The sequence below is a fragment of the Melospiza georgiana genome, chromosome 4, assembly GCF_028018845.1.
Source record: "Melospiza georgiana isolate bMelGeo1 chromosome 4, bMelGeo1.pri, whole genome shotgun sequence".
In the NCBI taxonomy this organism is placed as follows: Eukaryota; Metazoa; Chordata; class Aves; order Passeriformes; family Passerellidae; genus Melospiza; species Melospiza georgiana.
The window spans coordinates 64,111,057-64,134,728 of record NC_080433.1 but is presented as its reverse complement, the minus strand read 5'-3'; the positions used below and the strand labels follow the sequence as shown (position 1 = coordinate 64,134,728).

The 23,672-nt window shown below is 35.7% G+C and overlaps 1 protein-coding gene across 8 annotated transcripts in view; it reads left to right on the top strand.

Annotated features, from left to right (window-relative positions):
- The window catches only part of TAFA5 (TAFA chemokine like family member 5), a 419,600-nt gene that overhangs the window by 312,484 nt on the left and 83,444 nt on the right, over window positions 1–23,672 (top strand). For 6 of the 8 annotated variants that reach the window (XR_009114349.1, XR_009114350.1, XM_058021942.1 and 3 more), the window contains one exon: window positions 10,573–10,700. Coding sequence is in view for 4 of the 8 variants with exons in the window: in XM_058021942.1 (XP_057877925.1) it covers window positions 10,573–10,700 (128 nt within the window). In the remaining 4 variants the exon portion in view is untranslated. Of the gene's footprint in view, window positions 1–10,572; window positions 10,701–15,098; window positions 15,220–23,672 lie in introns of all 8 variants that reach the window. The other 2 variants (XR_009114348.1, XR_009114347.1) reach the window with 1 other exon arrangement.

Sequence of the window (23,672 nt, the reverse complement as noted above, 5' to 3'; positions counted from 1 at the left end):
GAGAAGCATAGAGAACTAGCAGTTGTTATTTCTTAATCTGCAAGGGGCTATTTCCAAGCTGCAGACTCAGTCAAGCAGTGCTTTGTTCAGAAGAACTCTCAAGAAACCCATTGTAGATTTTGCCTGAGTCAGGACTGTGAACTTGTAGTGTTTGCAGTGTTACAATTTGTAGATATTTCTAATGAGGTTTCCCCATTGCTCTTACAAAGTGAGAGTCATTTGAGAAAGCTCTTTTTCAGACAGTTACTGTTAAAGGAAAACAATTACATTCCTGCAGATGGAGTATTCTAACTTGCTTCTATTCCAGTTAATTTTGTGGATTATTATCTCCTGTTTGTGGCTGTTTGTCCAATGTTGATGCTTAATTTGTTTTATTTTCCTTAAGATACTTTTGAATGTTAAAAAAAAAAAAAAAAGGAAAAGCAGGAGATCCAAAATTTGCATTATTAACCTTTAGAAACACAGAGTGTTTTGTTAGAGATGTGACTTTACTATAGCTGACAGAAGACTACTCAATCATTTGGAGTTTAGTAAAGGAAGCCGAGTACAATCCTATGAGAGTTAAATGAGTCCTATAGGAACAATACTGAAATCTATAGAACTGAGAAGTTTTGCCTTTGCCATTGAATTGTATAAGCTGCCTTAAGAGTTTTTAGAAATGTGAGCATTCTCTGAAAGTTAGCACTGGATGCCTTTCTAAAAGTTATGTTTTATGTCAACAAGAAATTTTTGAAATTGTTATAGAACTTGCTGGATTAAATTTTATGACCTTCAAAAAACTTGTTGTTTCTGTCACTAAAATATATGGCTAGATCATATTTCCTGTAAAGAAGTACAATGCAGAAAAGTAGTTTTAACTCTCAATGTACTGACCTGATCAACTGCTTTGTGCCTGGTGGTCTGATTTTTAACAATTGGTGCAGTTGCTACAGAGCCAAAAATAATTACAGCCCCTAATTTTAAGAATTCATGCTTTAGATAAGTAAGTCAGAGTAGATTTTCTGTGCTATAACTGTGTCCTTTGGCCCAACCAGCCTCCACTGTGCAGCTTTTGACAGGGACAGGCCTCCTGCTTGCAAAGAGAGTGGCTGTAGCACGGGAGCAGATGCAGTACCTGCCCTAGGAGAGATGCAGCATTTTCCCTTTTCACCTTGTGGCCAGTCCTTCTAATCTGATTTTACAAAAATAATTTTGAAAATTTAAAGTTAGGTGTTCTGATGGTGAAACAGATAGCAATATCAAGAAGACATGAGATTTGCCAGACGTGTTCCAATACATCAAATGATTGCCTCTTAGGTCAAGAAAGACTATTCCTTCTAATCAGTGATTATTTCTGATACAGAGCTCCTTCTGAACTGTAGTGGTAATAATTTTTATGTAGTAGAATCTAGAGGATCTTTGAAAATCCATTTTTTGTTCCATTAGTTATACAAAGTAAAAATGCATTTGCTGAGATTTAGAGATGCATTGTCTTTTTAAGGTATCTGTCTCCCAATTTTATGTGCATTATAAATGAAAATAGGAACTTAAGGAGAAGGCATTCATTTGTACTTTAGTTTTTATTTTTACAAAATACTGAGAGAAGGTTTACGGAGAAATCTTGACTAAGTAATGAGACAAACAGTTGCCAAATGAGGTACGAATTTGGGAAAATTGTATAAGATCATAAAATTTTGGGGTAAGGAACAGTAATATTTTTATACAGATGAAAAGCCACCTTAAAAAAATTGACATGACCTAACCTGTCAGTCAAAAATCATTCTGCACAGCCATAATATCAAACTGTTGTCTGACAAGATGTGTGATTGACTGCGCAGCTGAGATATAGCACATCCACCTGTAACAGGGTCTCACCATGGACAGTGTATCAATACAATGCATGTTATATAAACTAACATTGCTATATTTTAACACTCTTTTCCCTCTGTTGGTCAAACACTGGCTGGTGAAAGCAGAAGTCATAAGGAAAGGCCAGTTTGCAAGCTATCTAATGTTCAACATCACAGTTTCCTATGGCAAGTTTCCTGGCTCACTTGCACAAGTGTCAAAAGAATCGCAAGTGCTTATATTAATTGTACTCTCATTATGAAAAGCGATACCATAAAAATGGTTCCCTTTTTCTTTACTTTCACAGGTTTCACTAGTTTTATTAGGATTTTTTCTTAGTCTTCATTCTTGAAGCATCAATTTGTGTCAAAATCCCCAGTATAATTGTAGCTTATTTTTAATATTTGATGAAAGCAAAAAGTCATGGGCTTACCTCAAAAAGCATACAGTTTACTGTAACACAGCCTCTAGTCATGTGGAATAGGGGGAAAGCTCTTTGGGTAGCAGATATGTTCCGCTTCACTGCTGCGTTCCATTTTTTAGTACTTTTAATTGTTCTCACAGCACCATCTTAGTCTGTTTCTGTGTTGGTCTTCGAGCTCATTTTAACTCAATTTTCTTCCATGTTCTCATCATACATATGTGACAAAAGGAGGACAGAGTTTCCCATTGCTCTGGTTGTTGACAAAGGAAGCCCATTGTACTTGAGAACAGCTGAATTATTATCTTTTTCAGTGTACAATAAAATGTCACCACCATGTCACAGCTGCAGTACACATGCTGACACTAGACTTGGAAAGTACTAAAAGCAGTGAGGGCCACAGCAGAACCACTCAGCTAAATGCCTGTCCTTTGAATTCACATGAAGAACATTAACTAAAATTCCCAGAAACAGCTGTCAAAAGATTAAAGACTAACAAATTTCTGTCCTCAGGCACATGAAATCTCACATTCTGATTCTCATTGTTTTGCCTGAGCAAAATCAATTGTCAAATGGAGAGTGCATATTGTTTTCTTTTTTCTTTTTTTTTTTTTTTTTTTCTTTCTTTTTAAATTTTCCTCACTAAGCATGTACAGAGTTCATTAAGGTACCCAGTAAGACTGGGTACATGAATGCTTTACAGCTGGAGTCCCAAGAAGGATCTTGATCCTTGGCTATAATTTCAGTGTGTGTTTAATGTTTTGTGAAAACTCTGACCATGTAACCCAGAGCAAGTTTAATTATTACTGTGCTGTCCTCCTTAAAATTCTTGCTTCACTGTATATTTAGTGGTTACTTTTGTATGTTCACATGTTTCAGAGCTATGAGAGTTCTGAGGGTCCTTCTCCCTCTTCCACAGCTGCCCAGCCTTCCCTGCATAATGTGGGGATGGCAGTGAGGAGCGGGTCAGTTCTCATTTGACTTTTAACCATAGTGAATCTGGTCTTCCACTGCAGTTCTCTGCTCATATGATCAGGAGGAATGAAGCTGGTGTACTTAAGAGAAGAAAACCCAATATGTTCTGGTCTTTTTCCTTTACTTACCTTCATTGTCATACTGACTCCACTGACCAAGTTCCTCAAGTTTTTGACCTTGCCCGTTAGCTTCAGTAGTTACTACATATAAATGGGGTTCATCCTCTTTTTCCTTCCTTTCTTGCCTATTTTTTTTTCCTAGTATCTGTTTTCCCACTACTTCCCATTTTAGCCCTTGTCTATTCTTTGCTGCGATCTTCAAATTCTCTTCTTTGGGTCTGAAATTGCTGTCCCTCTCCAGTGAAATTTGCTGTTCTCAGTGTGCTGGCAGTAAAGTGAAATGTGATGAAAACCTGATCTCGGAAGGATTCTTTCCTGGCATATCACTGATCAGATTTTTAGTAATTTTTACTTTGCTTACAGTGCACTAATTGAATACAGCAGAGCAGAACAGCAGGGGACAGAAACAGAAAACACTGAATCCTGACAAAGGCTTTCTCTAGGGTAGGTGCGCTATTAGCATCTCTTATTAGATGGCAAATGCTAACTACCCACAGACAACAAAGCAGTAAGATCATTCACAGATTGAAAACCATTGAATATGCACATCTGTGGGTATTCAGACAAATACTGAAATCCTGGGCAAAGTTGTAGGCCAAGTTGCCTATTCAAAAGACTGACATTTTTAGTGTTTAGTTAGAAAATGCTGGTTTTGAAGAGACTAGAAGCACATGTATTGTCCCTAAATCAATTTCAACATGTAAATTTTATCAGTATTCATCATTTATTATAGCTGTCAGGATGCTTGTTGTGACCCTGTAAAATGTATTAAATATTTTTTTTTCTGTTTCTGTTTGACTGCTTTGTAGGCAGTTGGAAAATACATGTTATATTTGCTGCATTACTTTTCCAAGTGAGCAATTTTGCCACTGAGAGTGCTATTTGCCAGTGAGAGGCTGAGGAGTTGAGAACAAATGCAGAGATGTATTATAATTTCAAATGAGAGCAATTAGAAGAATACTGGCCCTTGAAAAGTAAAATGGAAACAGTGAAACTGATTTGTAGAACACTTCCAATGTCAGGATAATGCTTCTGTCATACAAATATTTGAACATCTGGATGTTGACTAATGTAAGGAACCTATCACTATATCATTGAGTCAAATAGTATTAAAGTTTTCCAAGAACTGAAAAGACAGAGGCCAGAAAAATACATTCTAGTTTCTACACTACAAACAGGTATCATGTTCTTTTGCATTTAGTCTCACATGCTTTTCACTGTTTATTTATTTATTGTTTGGGGTATCATAATGAGGAAATTCTTCTGTTTGAAGGGAAAAAAAAGATAAGAGCTATTGAATTTCATGAGAGTGCTCCTAGAATCTGGATTGTACTTCAGGTTTTTTTTGTGTAATTATTTTTAAGCTGGCAGTATATATTTATTTCAGAGTCTTATGAAGATACGGAAAACAATAAGTAAGTAATAAAATTGAACAAATACAATAATGCCTTTCTAAATGCAGTAGTTTAAGTTTGGTCTTACTTTTTCAAAGTGTTTTCAAGTAGTTTTTGCATCAGTGGCTTACCAAGCTTCCTGCTTTCACTCGGTTTAACCCAACAACTTCTTATATCAGGTAAATCAGCTAAATTCCTAGGGACCACTCATGTAACTGGCAGTGATGTCTCTTAAGGAGTCTTTGTTTGGGATAATATGGATGGCTATATAATTTAGAGATTGTCTCCTAGGTATTATCCTGCTCCTCCTAAATACATGTTGTACAAGGTGCAATCTGAATAATTCCTGATAAAGCCAGATTGTCATTCTTTTCTGGGATACAGGTGAACAGTGATGGTATTTTCACAGCCCAGGGGTTGCAATAAGATTTATCGCTCAGTGGAACTATGATTGGATGAGCTGTAGGAGAAGCCTCTGCCCTGTCATTCAATCTTTTACTCATGATCTAGTTACCTGGTCTCAATTTGTCAGGTCTTAGTAGCCCACAGGAGATCACTGTTTCCCATATATTTCTCAACCTCAGCTAAAGCATCCCTCCCAATCTTGACAGCAAGAGCTAAATGATAAAATAGGTGTCTAGACATTGCTATATTGCTGTTCTTAGAACTAAATAGTCTTTGGTGTAGATGCCCTATAAATAATTGAGACAGTCTAACTCTTTGTGAATTAGCAGTGCTTCAATTCTTTCTAAGGAAGCAGAATGACTGCTGTAAAAGGTATCCAAGCTTTGTGATGTTTCCTTGTTGTAAAGTAGAATGACATTTGGGGCTTCTACACTATTACAGTCAAATTGCTGCTCTAAAGACAGTTCATGATTGCAGTATCTTAGAGTGGTGTGATTCAGTTTGTCTTTCAGATGGCCTTTATCCTGCTGCTGCAATTTAACTGATATATGTTTTTGAAAGAATAATCCTTTGAATATTTTTATTGTTGTTTAATTTCTTTATGTATACATATTAAAGTACACTCTGTCTCTGAAGGAAGAGGGGACACACAAAGGTCTCCAGTCTAGTGATCACTAAGAATTCAGAGGTTTTGTTTCCAGCTGTGCAACAAATTCTTGTGTGACCTTGGTCAAGATGATTAACCTCTGTGCACAATGGGGACAATGAACAGCATTTACCAGTCATCGATAAAACTATGCTAAACATAGGAAGTTCTGCAAGATATTTGGGGATCTTTGATAGGTAGATAGTGTATATGTACTGTGTCAGACAGAGGAGGGAAATGGTCAGAGAAAAAAGCTAGGGTTGAAAAAAAATGGAAAAAGGAAAAATATCAGATAAAAATTTAAAAAGGGTAGGAGATGAGTGGGATTATGAAACCAATTGGGATCATTTGAAGGTGAATAATTATAAAAGATGTGGTCCTATTCAGTGTTAATAGGACAAGCAAAATACACCAAGATGAATGCATTTTTCTATGTACTTCTAAAGTGGTGAAGCCAAAGGCCTTTCGGAACCTTGGGAATTTTCTATGCTGATCAGCTTTCTTCAAAGCTCAAGGAAAGCCACTGTGAAATAATATATGAAATTCAAAGAGGAAATATTTTTTCCAATGTATATTTTACAACTTGCATTAAATGCTAAAAATTAGCATTGATTAAAACATAATGTGAAGAAGAACATCATTCAGGAAAAAGTATAGTTGAGCTAAGTTCTCATTGAAGAAGTATGTTTCAAAATATGTTTTGCTGGGGAAAAATTCTCCCTAGTCCTTACTTCAGTGTATCTCCTTTGCTGCTTCTTTTTTACTTTATTTAGGCTCATGCATCATGGTTTGGATTATACTTTATAAATACATGAAAAAATTATAAATATTCACTTTGCACACCACTTTTTATGCAGAGAAGCATAATTTATTCTGAAATCATAAGTATCAGTATCCAAATGCTGTCTCAATCAGTATTCTTATTCAGGGAAAATAAAGTACATTTTTACTTTTATTTCCCTAATTCGTTCCCCAACATTAAAAAAAAAAGACAACAAACTGCAACAATCTGACTGTTCTAATTTACCATATTTTAGATGACTGTAAGTTTTTGTATTTACTGCTGCCGAACAAGACTTAGTTTTTTGCTATCACAAATAGTTGATGATTTTCAGTTAAAAGATTGACTAAAGATGCAGAGATTGATAATTCTCTGAGTGTGGGTTGAATCTGGGAAAAGAATATTAGAAGATGAACTTGATTTTCCATGGGAAATATATATATATTAATATATATATATATTAATTATGTAATATTTCCATAGAGAATATATTAATATTATGACATTAATATATTATTAAACCAGGTGAGAGGCCTGACAAAGCTTATATAGTTGCAGTATTTAGCAGAAAACAATCTGTGATGTTCTGAAACACTACTCAGTTGAGCAGCCGTATATTAGACTGTACTGATCATGAATGGAGACTTTTTCTACAAATAACTGGATTAAAAGTTTTTCTGTCTGACAAAACAGTTAAGATCACATTGGTAGGTAGTTTGTCATGATGTTGATACAACATCTGCTTGCATCCAATGCCTCAAGACCATTTTCATGAAAACCCCTTGGATAGAGTCCATTTGTTCTCTACCCAGGAAAGCAGTTCTACCATGTGCTGAGCAACGTCAGTGCCTGTTCTCTCCAGTCTGGGTGAAGAGGCACAGCCCTTCTTAGGGGATGCAAGGTAGTGTCAGCACAGATTCTAAAGCTGAAATTCCGTTCTTTGCAGAAGCTCTGCACAAGGCCTGTGCATCATTTAATTCTTCATAATGGAGCTCAGAGTGGATTTGAAGAAGCTGATAGGCTTTTTGCTCTCTTGTCTGCAGAGGGCTGAATTACTCCCCTGGTGAATACACACAGTAAAAAGGCAACTATAGTGCCTCAGGAAACACACTATATCCCTTTGCTTTGACTCGTATAACTCAGTTTCAATTACTGATGAAAATTCTTTGATATTATGCTGATAAAAATTGTTGTACATTTTGCTCCCTTCCTATATTATACATTGAGCCTCACTCTCGTACTGTGATGCAATGTGCAAACTGAAAAGTGAAAATGCAAAAATAGATGTAGTCCTGCAGACAAGAACAGGCCTCCCTCGTGGCACTGTGAGTGAGGCTCTGTGTGTTGGTGAGGCTCCTGAAGCAAAGCAATGGGTGGGTGAAAAGCAGAATTAAAGAGACATAAAACCAATAATGGGGAGGAGATCTCAGCAGGAAGCAGGATTGGAAGAGGAAGTGGAGGCTGAGGAGGCACAGTTTTGATACTGATTAGCTTTAAATCAGGTGAGCTAGGTAGATTTTCCCTACAAAAGAAATTCTGATTCTTAAGCCTAAATGTGTGAGCTGCTCTATACACAGCACAGAAATGTTTTAGAATTTATGTTTTGTAAAATACCCTTGGTGTGTTTTAAATTTGTGTGGATATAGCCAATATATCAGAGCAAGGACCCCATGGATTTGTGATAATATCAATAGCAACCAAGCAAACATGAAGAGTAATTCAGAGATACTTTTTTAAAATAAAATTACTTCAAGTCATGTTTCCAGGAAAACCTCCTAGCTGAGATAGTAAAGCAATCTAGTGGATATTTCTGAATTTAGCTTACTATTCAGTCTTTCAGTGATTCCTCATATTGTTGAAACATTTATAGAAATAGCCATTTTGATATGTGAATTAAGAAAGATATGCATGCAAGTAGGTCAGATTTGGTGTTAGCATTTTACTGAGGTTCTCCTGTTAAGCCTGTAACTGGATGCAGACCTTCACTGAAAGGATGAGGCTTTTATCTGATACAAAGGAGGAGTTATTCTCAAAAACTGATATGATCCAGTTATCAGTAGAGCAGTACCTCTGGTGCCCAAGTAGAATCCACATTTCTGTGTATTATGTGCTAAACAGCCTAGCAGAGTTGCTTCAAAAAAATGTAGTTATAAATCATTTCACCATTGATTTATATGTTGGCTAATGAACAGTGCAAATTCCTGTGTAGACATTTCGGTGCTAAAGAGGTTTTATAACTAAAATATTAATATGAATTCCAGATTGAGCTTCCACTGAAAGAAATCAGGTTTTGTTATATTACTAGAGCTTACCAACAATTATACCAGAGCTGAGGACACAAGTTGTTTTGTGACGAAATATTGGAAAGGGTTTTATTAAAAACTTTAAATTGCACTTCTCTTTCTTGTCATGATTCAGTGGCATTGGGAATTGTATTCTTAAGTAGCTCCAGACAGAAGAAGTCAGGCTGAATCACACGTTCAGGTGAGCATAAACCTGCAGCTGCCACTGGGATAAATGCCTAATTTTAGTCTCCTTGGACCCCAAATTAATTTGGTTTAGCATAAGCTTCTTGTACTCTTATTTCACTAAGTAGTTCTCCTGTAGTTTTCTTTTTGTTGGGCTTATGATTACTGAAGGATTTTTATGTGTATTGGTGTCACGCATCAACATAGAGGAAGGCATGATCTGTGTCCCTCTATGTGGGACAAGTTCTGGCCTTGCATCCTAGGACACATGTGTAAATTGAAGTGCTGAAGCTTTCCTATAGTGCAGCTAAGAACTGGTGAGATGATCCGTGGAGGGACAGGACCATTTTCTGCAGATTGAAAGCCTTAAAGTTTGAGCAAAAGTTAGTCTGGGAGACCTTACTTTGTTTAGCATGAGTATATGGCACCGTGCAAGTGTCCCTCTGTATATGTATTTTGTGAAAAGTATGCTAAATATTCCACTGTACAATATTGTCTTCAGTGAAGAGTGAAAGAATAACAGAATACCAGATATTAGTAATATTGTTTGCTATTCTATGAGAAGGAACCCAGATACTGCAAAGGTGAATTCAAAAGAAGTAGTATTATAGTCCAGAAAGAGGTCTACGGGTATTAAAGCTCCTTCTCTTCCTACCTTGAGGAAAAAATTCTCCTCACAACTCCTTTGCTTTTACTTTATTGCAGTCGGGGCTCTGTTTTTCCAAGACTACATGCTGTGTATGACCTTGTGGAAATTTTGCAGAACTGGCTTGCCAGAGACACAAGCATTGAGGGTAGACACGAAACATGTATCACACCAGCTTTCTGTCAGAAACCTTCCTAACTAGGCTTCTTTTCCCTTGGAGTAATAGGCTGTTTGGTCCTGTCTTTTCCCTCAGCTTATTGTCTCCCTCCCCGTAGTTTCTCAACCTTGGCTTCATTCAGTACCTGTCCTTCTTATGTTCCTAGTTTCTGCCCTTGACTACACCCCACTATTGCAAGTATCACAGAATTTCTCAATAGCTGTCATTAAACGGACCCCTCTGTTTATTATAGCTTTTCTCTTTCCCCTGCATGCTTCTGCATGTCTATTTTCAGTGTAAGCACTTCAGGATAAGGACTATCTTCTGTTTGTAGAGAATCTAACACAATGGATCACAGGTGTGGGGCACCAAAATGATTAGTTAGGATAGTAGGTCTCCAATTATTAATCCTCCCCAACAATGTTTCCTTCATTGGAAGGAACATAAAATTAGAAAAAGAGCGATTTTCTATGTTCTTTTGATTTATAATAAAGCTGTCTTTTGGGTTTTTTTTGTTGGTTTTTAAGTTTGAAATTAAATCTGTCGGCACAAGAGGTGTTGTAAATAATTTTGTAAACTGCCTAGGGCTGCCTACATCATAAACTATTGCTGAATTATCGGATAATGCAAATAGACAACTCAAATGAGAAAGTGTTTAGAGATAAGTAAAATGTGAATTCTCCTGCCAATTGTTTTTGGTTTTTATTTTTCTTCTTCCTTTTCTTTTTCATAGCACGAATTATCAAAACAAAACAGTGGTGTGAAATGCTTCCATGTTTAGAAGGAGAAGGCTGTGATTTGCTAATCAATAAATCAGGCTGGACCTGTACACAACCAGGAGGACGGATAAAGACAACCACGGTAGGTGACTTCTCTGTTCTATACTTCTTCAATTTCTTGCTCACTTTGCTTTGTTGAAAAGCAAGTGAGAATTTTAATTGTTTTTCAGCACTTTTATGTAAAGTTTATTGCCTCATAATTAATCTGTGTGCCCAAGTGTGCATGCTGAAATACACAGCAATATTATCACAAAGTACAACACTGGAAAAGATAACAAAGGAAAATGTATCATTCCCATGGTTTCTAAGAGTAATTCCCATTGTTACTAAGAGTAGATATTATATCAAGGTTTTCTGGTAAGACACCAGTGGCTTAACTAACATTTGTATCCAGCCTGAAGACATTATCTTATTGTTTCAACATTACGCTGTGTTAGTGTAGGGTGTAAAACTCACTGTGTGGTCTAACAGGGTGAAAAGAAAGCTTTCTCTAGGAGTTCCAAAGAAAATATTTTTGCAATTCCGGCTCTACTGGAAAAACAAGTTGCTCAGATAGATCTTTGGTTTTCAGTGAGATCTACAGAAAATATAGCAAAAGATCCCTTTTCCCAGCTTGCTTTGGCCCTGGTTTGTATTACTTCTCAGTTCTCTGATTAGGTATCTTGGGGTATGTGCCTGTGGTGAAGCTGAAAGTATATATAACTGTAACAGTTTCTAGGGCTTATAATGTATCAGATTTCTAGAAAATGTTCTCAAATGCCAGTAATTCTTTGACTTAATAAATGGAAAAAATCTGAAGAAGTATAATAGAGCAATTTTCTGCTAACTCGCTAGGCCTCTTGAAATTATTTCCCATCCTTATAATCTTTTTTTAGATTTACAGGGAGCTTGAGTATAATTTAAATAAGTGCCATTTCAAGAATATTTAGTCTTAAAAGTACTTATCAGTGAGGAATAAATTAATGCCCATCATTCCCTGCACAATTTCTCTGTCTGAGCAGGAGACAGACCGCAGTATAAAAACTCTTATTGTTTAGAATGCCTGTTTTTAAAAAAATAATGTTATTTCATTTTTTTTAAAGGAGATTTAATCATACTTTATAAGATACCTGCAAAACAAATTTTATATCTTGTGATCACAGCTTTTATGCTTCTGTATTTATCAGATATGATATTCCTTATGGACAGGGCTATAAAACTTAACTTGTCTCTCAGGTTTTACTTAAATATAGTTTGCCTTTAGATCTTTTGTATTCAAGCTATGTAAATATTTTGCATTCAAGTTATGTAAGAGTGGCATTAAAAAAAAAAAAAAAAAACAAAAAACAAGGGAAGGAAAAATTTTTTAAATATTATTGCCAACATTCAAGGGCGAGGAGGTCTAATACCATAAGGTTGTCATACTTGGACTGTAGTCTTAAATCTTGTTAATTCAGGGGTGTTTTCTGTATCTGAGGTAAACGGAAAATCCTTCTACTGTGACACATTGCCAGCTGTCATTTTTGCTCTTTATTTGATGTTTAATGCTAATGGCATGACTGAGTAATGCAAAGTAAGCAGAGGATCTATCCTTCAGTTTCTGTCTTTAATGAAGTGATTCAGATATGCTTTTAGATTGAACACCAGAAGCCTGATTCTGAACTCTTACTTGTCTCTATAGCTCTTTAATGCTATTGACATGAATGGAATGACTCATGAATTTGATTAATGTAAATGAAATCATAATCATGCCCCATCAGTAAAATTAAGACCACGGCAAGTGTAATATTGTAAAACAGACTCTCCCCACACAGATACATCATTGTCATTGGTAAGGAAAGATTTTGCCAGAGAGACAACTGTAGAACAGCTCTGAGCATAAGCCCTCATCTAACATCAAGCAGTCTTCAACAGTTGGTATCACACATGCAGACACACAACAAACACACAGTACTTTCCAGTCAAGCCAGACTAGCAACTCAGAATCTTACAGAAGCTCTGAATGCAGAAGGGGGAGAGGGGAAAAAAGACAAGAAAAAAAACAAATGCAAAACCCTGCAATAAATTCTAGCCTATAGTACATTATTAGTAAAATATTAAGATTTTTTTTTAAATGTTCTTTGGCTGCTTGATTGAGGAGTAAGCTTTGAACTATGGTAGTAGATTTGGAAACTGTGTCATAAGATGGCTCCATGAAATTCATGACTGTGATTAAAATAAAGAAAAAAATTCCAACATAAACACTAAGAGGCATTATTTACTGTAGCAATATTCTCAGCTCAACAGCTGCTAATGCACTAACTGCTGTTTCTGCTCCTAATCAACACATGAATTGCCATGCACTATCGTATTTAAGAGTGGTAGGAAGGATATCTGGCTGGGAAGGGCCAGAAAAATGATCACGAGATAATATGGGGAAAAAAATGTCCAGACATAGTGAATTAGTTACTGTATCCTGTTCTGAAGTAGAAATAATTTTTGACCACATCTCCAGCAACATCCAGATTAGGTCCTTCATTTTTTTAACTGTCAATTTTGTTAAAACACATTCATTAATCCAATATCAACAGCCCTTTCCTGCTGATATAGCTTGCATCTCAAAGATATTTTTGGTAGTAGTTACTGAGCTATCATACTGATAGTAGGTCGTATAGCAGAGATACCACTGATCAATGCTGACAGTAATTTGTCACCCATACTAAAGTCAGAACAGTGTTGAACTCTGATGGACTGAGACCAGCTGTTGTGATAATACCAGCTTTTCACATTGATTCCAGGAGGTTTTGTAGAAATGCAACCTTTTAAGTACTGGGTTTAGAAGCAGCATGTGGGAAGATAGGACTTGTAGAGATCTTATAGATGACATGAGCTCCCTTTTAAGTGAGAATATACTTTAGGACTCATAGTTAAATATGGTTCTTAAAAAGAAAGGAAGAAATAAGATTTGTTTTCTGTAGATGAGTTAAGCATTTAGTATTCTTTCTATGAGAATTCCAAGCAAATAGCAAGTGAACATACCCATCGCTGAAAAAAAAGTGCAATTTATGTAAAATGTTTGGAAAGGGCTGCTGCTTTTTACTTTATATTTTGTGTCAAAATTGTTTACACTTTCTATGCAGAGCCAGATTTTTCAACTGGCTGGCACTTTTTGTGATCACCTCTGGAAATAATGCAACCAAATCAGAATTCTCTCCTCACATGAGTAGCAGTGTTTTATATCCATTTTGTGCTCACTTTGCAAAGCTATAAATGACTACACAAGGTGCAAGGCAAAGGAAAATCAGAATCAAAGTGTACTCTAAATGGATCTGGATGTCACTTCTGCCCTGTTGTTCTTTCTACAAGGTGTGAATGACCCAAAGATTTTTCATCTGCTAAGAGGCTTTTAGAATTGAGGACCGACTGGGCTAACTGCCAATCTGTGTATTAAGAGGCTGACTGTCAATACAAGGAAACAATATGGCAGCTTGCAAAAGAAGATAGCAAGAGAATACTACACAATTGTTAGCAATTTTAGCATACTAAGTGCTTTCATATAACAAATGTCCTTACAGTCACTTAAAAATCTCCTGCCCTTAAAAATTTCTTCTCCTTTTGCTATCGTCGTTACTTTTCCAATGAATTACTAAAATTAGGCTATATGATTTTTAAAAATATTTAATAGTTTTACTAGTGCCAGAAGATGTGCCTCTTTTTTTTTTTTTTAATAAGTTGCTGAAGGGCCTTTCCATTTTATATTTCAAGTGTAAAACTTGCTTGTGTATAGATGAGAAGATGCAGAATGTATTGTTTTTACAGGGGAAATTAATTTTTAGCACCCAAGTGTAGATATGTTGTCAATGATCCATCTCTACCTAATTGTTACTTAATTAATTCCTTCTTCTACATAATGTGATTTCAATGCACGGAGCTTAACAGAACATTCATGCGCCAGTTCCTCGGCAGCTAACCTTTTAAACCTTTGTGGTTTTACTGCTAAATTAGCTGAAGTGGGAAATTAAGGAATATGGAGAAGCTAAGAGAGAGCTCACAGTGGATAAAAGGTGTAATTACTCTGACATGGAGCTCAGTGCTTAGCTAGTAAAATTTACTAAGGATCTAGCTCCACCAAGGGACCTGACTTTCTTAATAGAGTTTACTTACACACAGAGCAACTTATCATTAATATGAATGCCTCACCATTAATATAAATGACATGCTGGCTGGGTTGGAAAGGCAATTTGTTCCTTACCCTGAAAAATATAATACATATTTGTATTGGCTGTAATTTAAATCATAATTTTTTCAGCAAAGCTTTATCATACATATATGTATGATTAAGGTAACTCAGATAAAATATACTGGTATGATTTTCAGCACTGACTTATGAGCAATGTGTTTTCACTCATATCCTTACATTCAGGTAAAAAGTATATATATATATGTATACACATATAAATATACATATATATCTCTATATGTTACATATTTGTAACATACTTGAGAATTTACTTTTTTTTAGACTGAAGATCAGCTGGATATATCCTGAGGCCATGATCTAGTGGTCTGAGCTTGGGAACTGGGAGCCAGAAACTCCTGAGCTCTAATCCTGGCTCTGACAGTGACTACCTCTGTGGCCTTGGGTAAGTCACTGAACCTCTCTGCCTCAGTTTCCCCAGCAGTAGAAGTAAGATTAACAATTCTTAGCTCCATAGGTCAGTGAATTTGGGAGTCCTGACTTAACATTTTAAGAAGCTTATCAGTTCAGATTAACTTACAAATAAAAATATTGTTATGTATAAATGTCCTTATTGGTAATATTCCTGCTGTTGTTAGGTATTCACATAACACTGGTGTTCCTGTATTTAGCCTCACCTACATTCCAGCTCTGAGTCTTTCTAAATGTACATTTCACATCTCCACAGCTCAGCTGATTTCATTTGGTTAAGCTGGTTTTGGAAGTATTTTGACATCCTGCCAGTTCTAGTTCTGTGTCATTCCAGGATACAATGCCTACCAAAACAAGCTTTCAGGCAGCACCAGTTTAAAGCAGTGAAATGTTGCATGCATGCCATGCCAAATTAATTTTCACCCCTCCCTTTTGTCAGAAGTGGTCAACTTATGAAACAGATACGATAATACCAATTCTTTACACGTCATAGCCGTGTGCTTCAGTGTCCACTCTATAGATCTGTCAGCAATTCATCTGCTAAGCTCCTTCACTGTCCAAATTGTAACAGGAGCACTACATATGGACCAAGATTACAGAGGACACTTTTCCATGGCCTGGTTTATCCCCTCACTCCAAGCCAAGTATTAGCTTTCAGAAACAAGATGGAAATTAGGATCCTGAATTTTTCATTGTTTGTAGTCAACTGTTGGAGAATCAGGATCTTTGTCTGTATTTAACCTATGGGACTACCTTTGCTTCAAATCCCATGAGCTTATAAAATTTGAGTCCCTATGTCTTTGTCTTTTCTGTGTGTCCCTCTTCATGATGGCATGCCTGCCACTGTCTTGTGGGAGATCTTAACAGCAGCTGAAAGGGCTCTCACAAATACACTTTTGTGGTGAAATAGATCATCAACTCTTTTGGGTCATGCTCAGATATACCCACTCTTAGTTTCTAGTTGGTTGTCTGGAAATCTGGTTTAAGAAAACCTCTGTCTTTATTTCCACAAAGAATCATTTGCATTCTTAAGTCCCTCTGATAGCCAGTTTTCTGAGCTCTGAGTCCATTGCTTCACCAAGCATTATGCATCACAAAGTCCTTTAAAACTAACTCACGGCTCAGTAGTGTGCTTGTGAAATTGATATTTGATTAAGATTTTCCGAGACCACACCACATAACTGGAAGTTAGCCTGAAATAACTTATGTATGTTAAAACATTGATGTGTTCTACTTTTCATATATACACACCAAACTGAGAAAGGGTAGAACATGAACACTTTCTGCAGAATAACTTTGGCAGTCTTGTTGAGATCAAAAAGTCATGATATCTGTATCTGTTACTGTACATATGAACTGGCAGAATTAGGTTACTTTTAATTAGCATCTCGTTCTAATGCAACAGCATATCTATAGAATCAGTCCTAGTCATTGTACAGTGCTTTAACTGAGCCTTTAAATAGTTTTGTATTAATTTGATGTTCGTGGTAGTACTAACATAAATTATGAGAGAAAAATACCAGTTCTTTTACATGATATAACCACATGCTTCAATGGCCACTCTATAGATGTGTGCCAAAGGGCCTAGATTCAACCTATATATTTCCTTGGCTTACAAGATATTTTAATGCTTTGAGGAGTTTCCATTATTGTCATTGTTTACAAAAGGTATCCTAATCTGCAAATGTGTCATCATTGACAGTGTTGGAAATAGATTCTTTGCTGTTAATTTCCAAGAAAGGTAGTGTGGGAATTGGATGTCGTAATTCTCAGAACAGTTAAATATCATGTTTCTAATTCTTGTGCTAGAGAAGAATAACCCCTTTAGACAATTTACAAGCACAGTGGTAGGATGCCTTTGTGGCCCCATGTCTTAAGGACTACATGCCCAAAGAAATCTAAATAGAAATAAAATCCTCATGAAGCTGAAGCATTTCATGAAGGGGCTGTACTATTCCTTCAAAATACACAGGTTTTCTTGCATGTTAGTAATGCTTCAGCTAGTACAGTCTTTTCAAAGCTGTGCACTTCTTTGTCATACCAATATGTTGAAACCTCCACATTCTATTCTCTGTTATGCTTATCAAAATACACTTCTTCACGTCAAATAAGTAATCTTCAAGTCCTAAGCCAAAATGCTAGCAAAGATTTTGTGATTTTTGTAGACTTTAGGTTGAAAGGAGCTGTCAGATACTTAAAGAACTACCTTAAAGAGATTAACCTCCTTCCGCTGTCATGAATGCTGAATTCTATTGATATTCACTGATCCACACTGCTTAAAAAGAGACCAAAATTTGCGCCAAAAATGACTTGTAGTAAAATGGCATGCAAAGTAAAATCATATTTTGTTAACATCTCAAATAAATAATTGGAAGAAATTAGGTAAACTCAAGTTTTGTTCTTCACTTTTAGAATATGTATTTTCAGATCGTAATGAAATATAGTATACTAATTTCTTTTGTCTTTTTAAAGTTACAGAAAATATGAATGCTCACTTCTGCATGGGCTTTTTCAAAGATATTGCAATTATTGTGCAAATAAATAAACAATTTTTAGAAAGATAAGAATTTCAGACATAAATTTTCCTTCATGTTTCCTATTACTTAACTCATATTCATATTGGGTTTTCTAGCATTCAGTCCAATTTTACTATGCTAACTTAGAGACAGGCCAGCTTAAGATTCAGTGAGGTAAATCTAGTTTCTGATTAAAGCTTATGAACTTTGGCTTTTCTTTGTTATACAGATTAATCAATATTTGAAAGCAGTTACTGCACTGTAAAATGAGCTATGTTTTGATCTATTTGAGGTCTGAACTGTCAGTTTGAGGAAGTAAACAAAAGCTATTTCTACCCAAGGCAATAATAGTAATTTTCAATAATCTATTTAATGGGTTTGAGCAAACACCAATCAAAGCCTTTGGGGTTTTTTTTTTCCTTTTTTTTTTTTTTTTTTTTGAAATCAGAAGTCTGAAATGTAAATAAAACCACATCTGTAACTTGGCAAGTTCATTGACTACTATATGATTGTATGAATGCACACAATAAATTGCAAATGTATTGTGAATTGAAAGAAGATTCAAGTGTTCAGAGGCTTTAAAAGCTGCATTTTAAAGAATGTCTAAATTGTTAAATTGGTCCTGACAAACATTATTTAATCTGATAAACAGAAAAAACTTTCATTTTAAATTCTTTCTAAATTGGATCCTTTTCCAAGACACCGGTAAAAATTATGTTTTTATATGGGGCTAGGATTCTCTTTCATCTTCCCAAAATAAATTTAAAAAAATAGCCTAAATTTAAAAATGCAAGGCTTGGGGCATAAAAATTTCACACCTATATTTGATGGTTCAGGCATCTACCTGGAAAATTTGCAGGCCCATCAAAGAGTGTATGTGAATATTGATACTTTTTTTTTTTCTTATTATTGTTTAACACCCTGGTCACCATTTGCATTTAAATAAACCTTTCCAAATACTGAAATAGCATGGTAACTGGTCTAAGAAATAAGCATGTTAAGAATTAGTACTGAGATGGACTAAAAGCATCAAATAAGCCAAATCCCTATCAATAATGGTAACATTGGGGCTTTTTGTGTTTTGACAATTCTAAGCAAAACAGACATTCTAATTGTGATTTAGTTTTTCTCAACTTATCATTTTAGTGCCTTCAGGTACTTAAGGGTATTGATGGCATCTTGCACAGAGTGAGCATCTGTAAGATAGAACCTACAGACCACTGCCCTTGTGGGGTGTCAGCTGGAAGCCAGGCAGAAGGTCCTGCTTCACTTATGGTCTGTGTTAAGCAAATAAATCTCATTCCTCGTCTGCTAGATCAGATAATTTGAGACAGTGCTGTCTGCTCCTACCATGTGTGCTTCATGATAGATTGATATTGTCTGAAGCTACTGATTTCTTGCATGAATATGGAAAAAATCAATTTTCATTTAATAAGTGATTGCAAAGAGAGACCATCTGAGGAAACAAACATGGAGATTACTTTTGCAATTTCTTGCATTAAGTAGCAGAATGCACTGTAAGAAGGGATTCAGTAGATGCTGAGTGCCATGTGTTTGAGCCAAAGGGGACTACAGGATACTTTGCATGTGTAAAAAAAGATTTGATAATGCAAACAAGGAAGAAAAAAAGATTTGATAATGCAAACAAGGAAGAAAGCTGGAAAGAATAACGCAGAACTTGGTATATAGTTTAAAACATTTTTTTTGTGGGCATGTAACGTAAACTTATGAAGGATGCAAACTGGTATGTGATATCAATACCAAGGATTTAAAATGCTAAAATTCTTACACACCCTTTTTGCACAATGAAAATGTTCATGACACAAGTGTTAGAAACTGAAGTTGTTGCACACGTATATCAATTTTGGAACATTTCCTTTTTTAAAAATGGCCATGAAGATTTCTCTTAAGTCATGCAAAGCAAGCTAGATCTCTTGGACTTAAAAAAACGAGCAGTGAATAAAGAAAATGAAAAAATGTTTTAGCTCAGGGATTTTTATAATAACATTTGACACATTATTTCTTAAAACCATACTTGAAAGTTAATTCAGAAAGGCCTGTCATATTGAAAACTGTCATTTCAACAAGATACTGATGAAGAACCTGTGAACAGTGCATAATAACACTTAACAGGAGTGTATTGATCTAGGTCGAGGTGGCCCAGAAAGTGACAGACTTGTGAAAAGTCTAACAGTACTTTATTAAGAATGGTTTCAAAGGCATAAAAAGTATTAAGCTGTTAAGTGTTATTGAAAATCTGTGAAAGGTAGACACCAACCAGACATTTCTATTTTTCAATATTCCCCTGCTATATTTTCATTAACCATTTGGAATAGAAATATTCAGTAACATTATGTCTGCACATAAGTTTCTTTACCTTGGAGGCAGACCTTAAGGATAAAGTTGCCATTTTTCTGTTCTAGTTAGCTCCTGCCTATGAGGAGTTTTCAGCTGTTTGTTTTCAACTACTCCTCCTGGCCACTTGCATATGAGCATGCAGGGGTGTGCAGAACAACAATTCAGTTTACATTGTCATGGGAAAGTGATAACCCAAAGCTTGAGCTATTCCTGTTTTTCATTAGATCTTATCAATCTCATTACATGGATGAATCAAGAGGTTGGAAGTGTGTAAAACTGACTGATCCTTGATCCAAATAAAGCCAGGCAAGGGTGGGACAGTAAAATCAATCAGCCACATATACCATAAGACCTTTTCTTTTGACTGATAGTGCAGCTTTGTGGTACTCTAAACCAATATAAAGCCAGACTGTCCCATTACTATTCTCCCACTTCACTCTGTCTGTATATGTCTGACCTCTGTTTTGGCCAGGCACTAAGTGCTCGTGGAAGTGTTTGGGATGCCAAAATAGGCATCGTTTTTTGCCAGGTTAGTTTTCAGCCACATCAGTTTCTGATTGCAATACTGCAGATTAAATTATTCTAGGCCAAAATCTGTGGAGTCTGTCTGTCTTTATTAAGTAGTTCCAATGCCTTTGGGCCATCAACAATTGCTGATGGACACCTTGTTAGCTTTTTTTCAGCCAACCCTGCTATTCTTCCCCATTTGCACTTACCAAAGAGTTCTAAAGTTGCCTCTGAAGTAAAGACAAAGTGCATTAAATTCATCACTCATGTGAAATACACCAGTGTACCATGTCCTAAAGTCCATGTCCTAATCTGTGGAGGATGTTGTACTTTTCTGAACTAGAGCTTTTAAAGGTAGCATCTCTGTTTTCTAATGCATTTACTTTTTTTTTTTTTCTTGAATTTCTTTCCTCTTTTATTCTTTTCTTTTTTGTTCCTCCCTCTTTTCCTTTTTCTCCATGAAGTCCTGAGAGTTTTCCCTTACCGAACAATTCTTAGAATTGTTCTAGCCACAGAAGAAAGAGATATTTTGTAGTGTGGCAATGTCAAATGTGTGAACAGCAAAACAAAGTTGTCAGGGCTATGGGAAGACTGATACTTAGTTCTTATAATAGTAGAGGTAGCATGTGAAAGATCAGGTACAAGCCAATTACTGTATTTTTCACAAGGACATGAGCAAATGTGGCCAACTTTACTATCCAGTCAGAACAGTGGGTACCTACCCAGATTTCCACCAGTACACAGAAATTTCTGTCCCCAGTGCCTTTGCAGTCAGATTAGGGATCTCCAGAAGAAAATTAAATCTCTTCAAACTGTTTTTTATCCCATGTCAATTAAAAAATGTATCTATATTTCATGGAGAGAGGTCTGTATCTTCTGTTCTTTCCCCTGATGAGTGTCAACTATTGAGTTTGAACAATATCTCCTCAGATCTCCATGTGACTTCAGGTTTTCTGCATAGTGCTTTAGTTTTTGAAAAGGGACTGATAAAACGTTCTGATTTGAGATATTTGCCTGGTGATCATGGCATTTTCCTGGAATGCAGGAATAGGAGATTCAATCACCCTTGTCATAAATAGATCTAGATGCATCCCAGATGATTGGCCTACCTACTAGACTGATATGCAAATGATGGATTGTCCTGTTGTCATGATCCTTGCTTGAGGTACTGCCAGGTCTTCCCTGATTGATCCTGGTGGTTTAGCCAGACTTCATATTCTTGTCTGCCTAAATAGTAGAGGGGTCTCAGTTTAGAATGTGAATGAACTTTTTTTATTTAATACTAGCTTCAGAGAGATCTAATAAATGTAAATTCTAAAAGACATGCAAATTAAAAGATTGAATTTGGAAACTTTAGATGCTTATCATGTAACCTTTTAGGTGGCTTGCCTTTTCCTCTCATGTTACTTGCTAAGTGATCATGGCGATCATTGCAGAATTTTCTACTTACTTTTGAAATTTTTCCATAGTAAGTTGCTATTTGTAGAAAAATAAGAACTTGGAGCCATTAAGGAATCTGAACAGAGGCTGTGGATATCTTGGCTATTGCAGGCAATCCAGAGGATCAGATTTACCCATATAGTGCTGAGGTAAACATGTTCAGTGGAGGCTGGGGGAGCAATGCAAAATGCGCTTGAGGGAGGAAGCTTCCAAACATTTAGGTTTCATGCCTAGCTTTATTTTTATAGTCACATTTTATGTTTTTATATTTAAATCAAATCATCCCATTACTCTCATTCCAGAACACAATTTGACACCAACAGCAGCACTGTTTTCGCCTCTATTTCATTAAGTGCATGCTTGCACTTAATCATCTGATTTTCAGTAGGCTTTGTTATGTTAAATATTGTACCTTTCATCTTTGTTTTTTTCCTTTGTGAACTGCTGTTTTCTTTAGTCTTATTCTTGATGTAACTAACTCTTCTGAAATCAATTATATAACTTGAAGAATAAATATGTGTTTATATAATAATGTTAGATAGAAGGTCCTCCAATTACAGTGTGAATGCTTTCTCATATGTCTGTATTTCATCAGTAATCTCTTAGTCCTTCTTATAATAAATGATAAAATATATAAGACCACTGGCAGATGTTTAAAATCAAATCAAGAATTCTTTGGTAGCATACTGTGCAGCTGTTCTGCTCAAGGAAGTATGAAAATGTCTCTACCTGCATTGCTGAAATAGTCATAGTGTTCTCATTGTGTTGTCATCAGGCTCTTATGAGAGCAATGTATATACTTAGTAATGTAGGAATCCACTCCCTTTCTATCCCCTAGAAGTCATATTTTATTTTTCATTTAGGAACATCAAAATTGAACTGGGTCAAAACATCTTACAGTGTTATGTGCCAAGCTTTTATTTATTTTTGATTCTAACACTAACAAAAGAATAGTTGTCTTTTTAATGGTCAACTGTTGTATTGCACTAAATGTGAACTTGAAGGAAAAAAAGGGTACTGAAAAAATCACATTCTCTGCAATATAAACATTCAATGAAAGCCAGAAATGCATGATTTTATAACACATTTTTATTTTAAATGCTTCAAATTAATGAATTTTAAAATGAAACAAAATTTGAAGCATCTCCTAAAGTGTTGCAGATGTTGTTGACAAAGCAGTCTGTATTTGAGTACTATTCCTGTTAAAAGATACAGTACTGAGCGTATTTGTCAGCTCTTCACAAAATTATTGAAGTACAGGGAATTTGCATAGACATAACACAGTTTTTTAAAGGAAACAAAAATATCATGCACAAAACATCTGCCATATAAATGTCTGTGTATATGCAGACTTGTGCCATGAAACTGAGCATTGCATAAAAATTTGGCACCATATCTTAGAAGAGTATCGTAGCTAGGTTGTAAAGAGTGAAATATCTGCACAGCAGGGTTTATATGGCTTTTCAAGGAAATCTTCATTACAGTATTATTCATCTTAAACCAAAATCTGAATAAAACAGCAAAAAAGATCTAAACAAAAAATAAGGGAAAAAAAAACCAAACTGAAACCAACCAACCAACCAAATTGCCCCAACCCCGCCCCCCA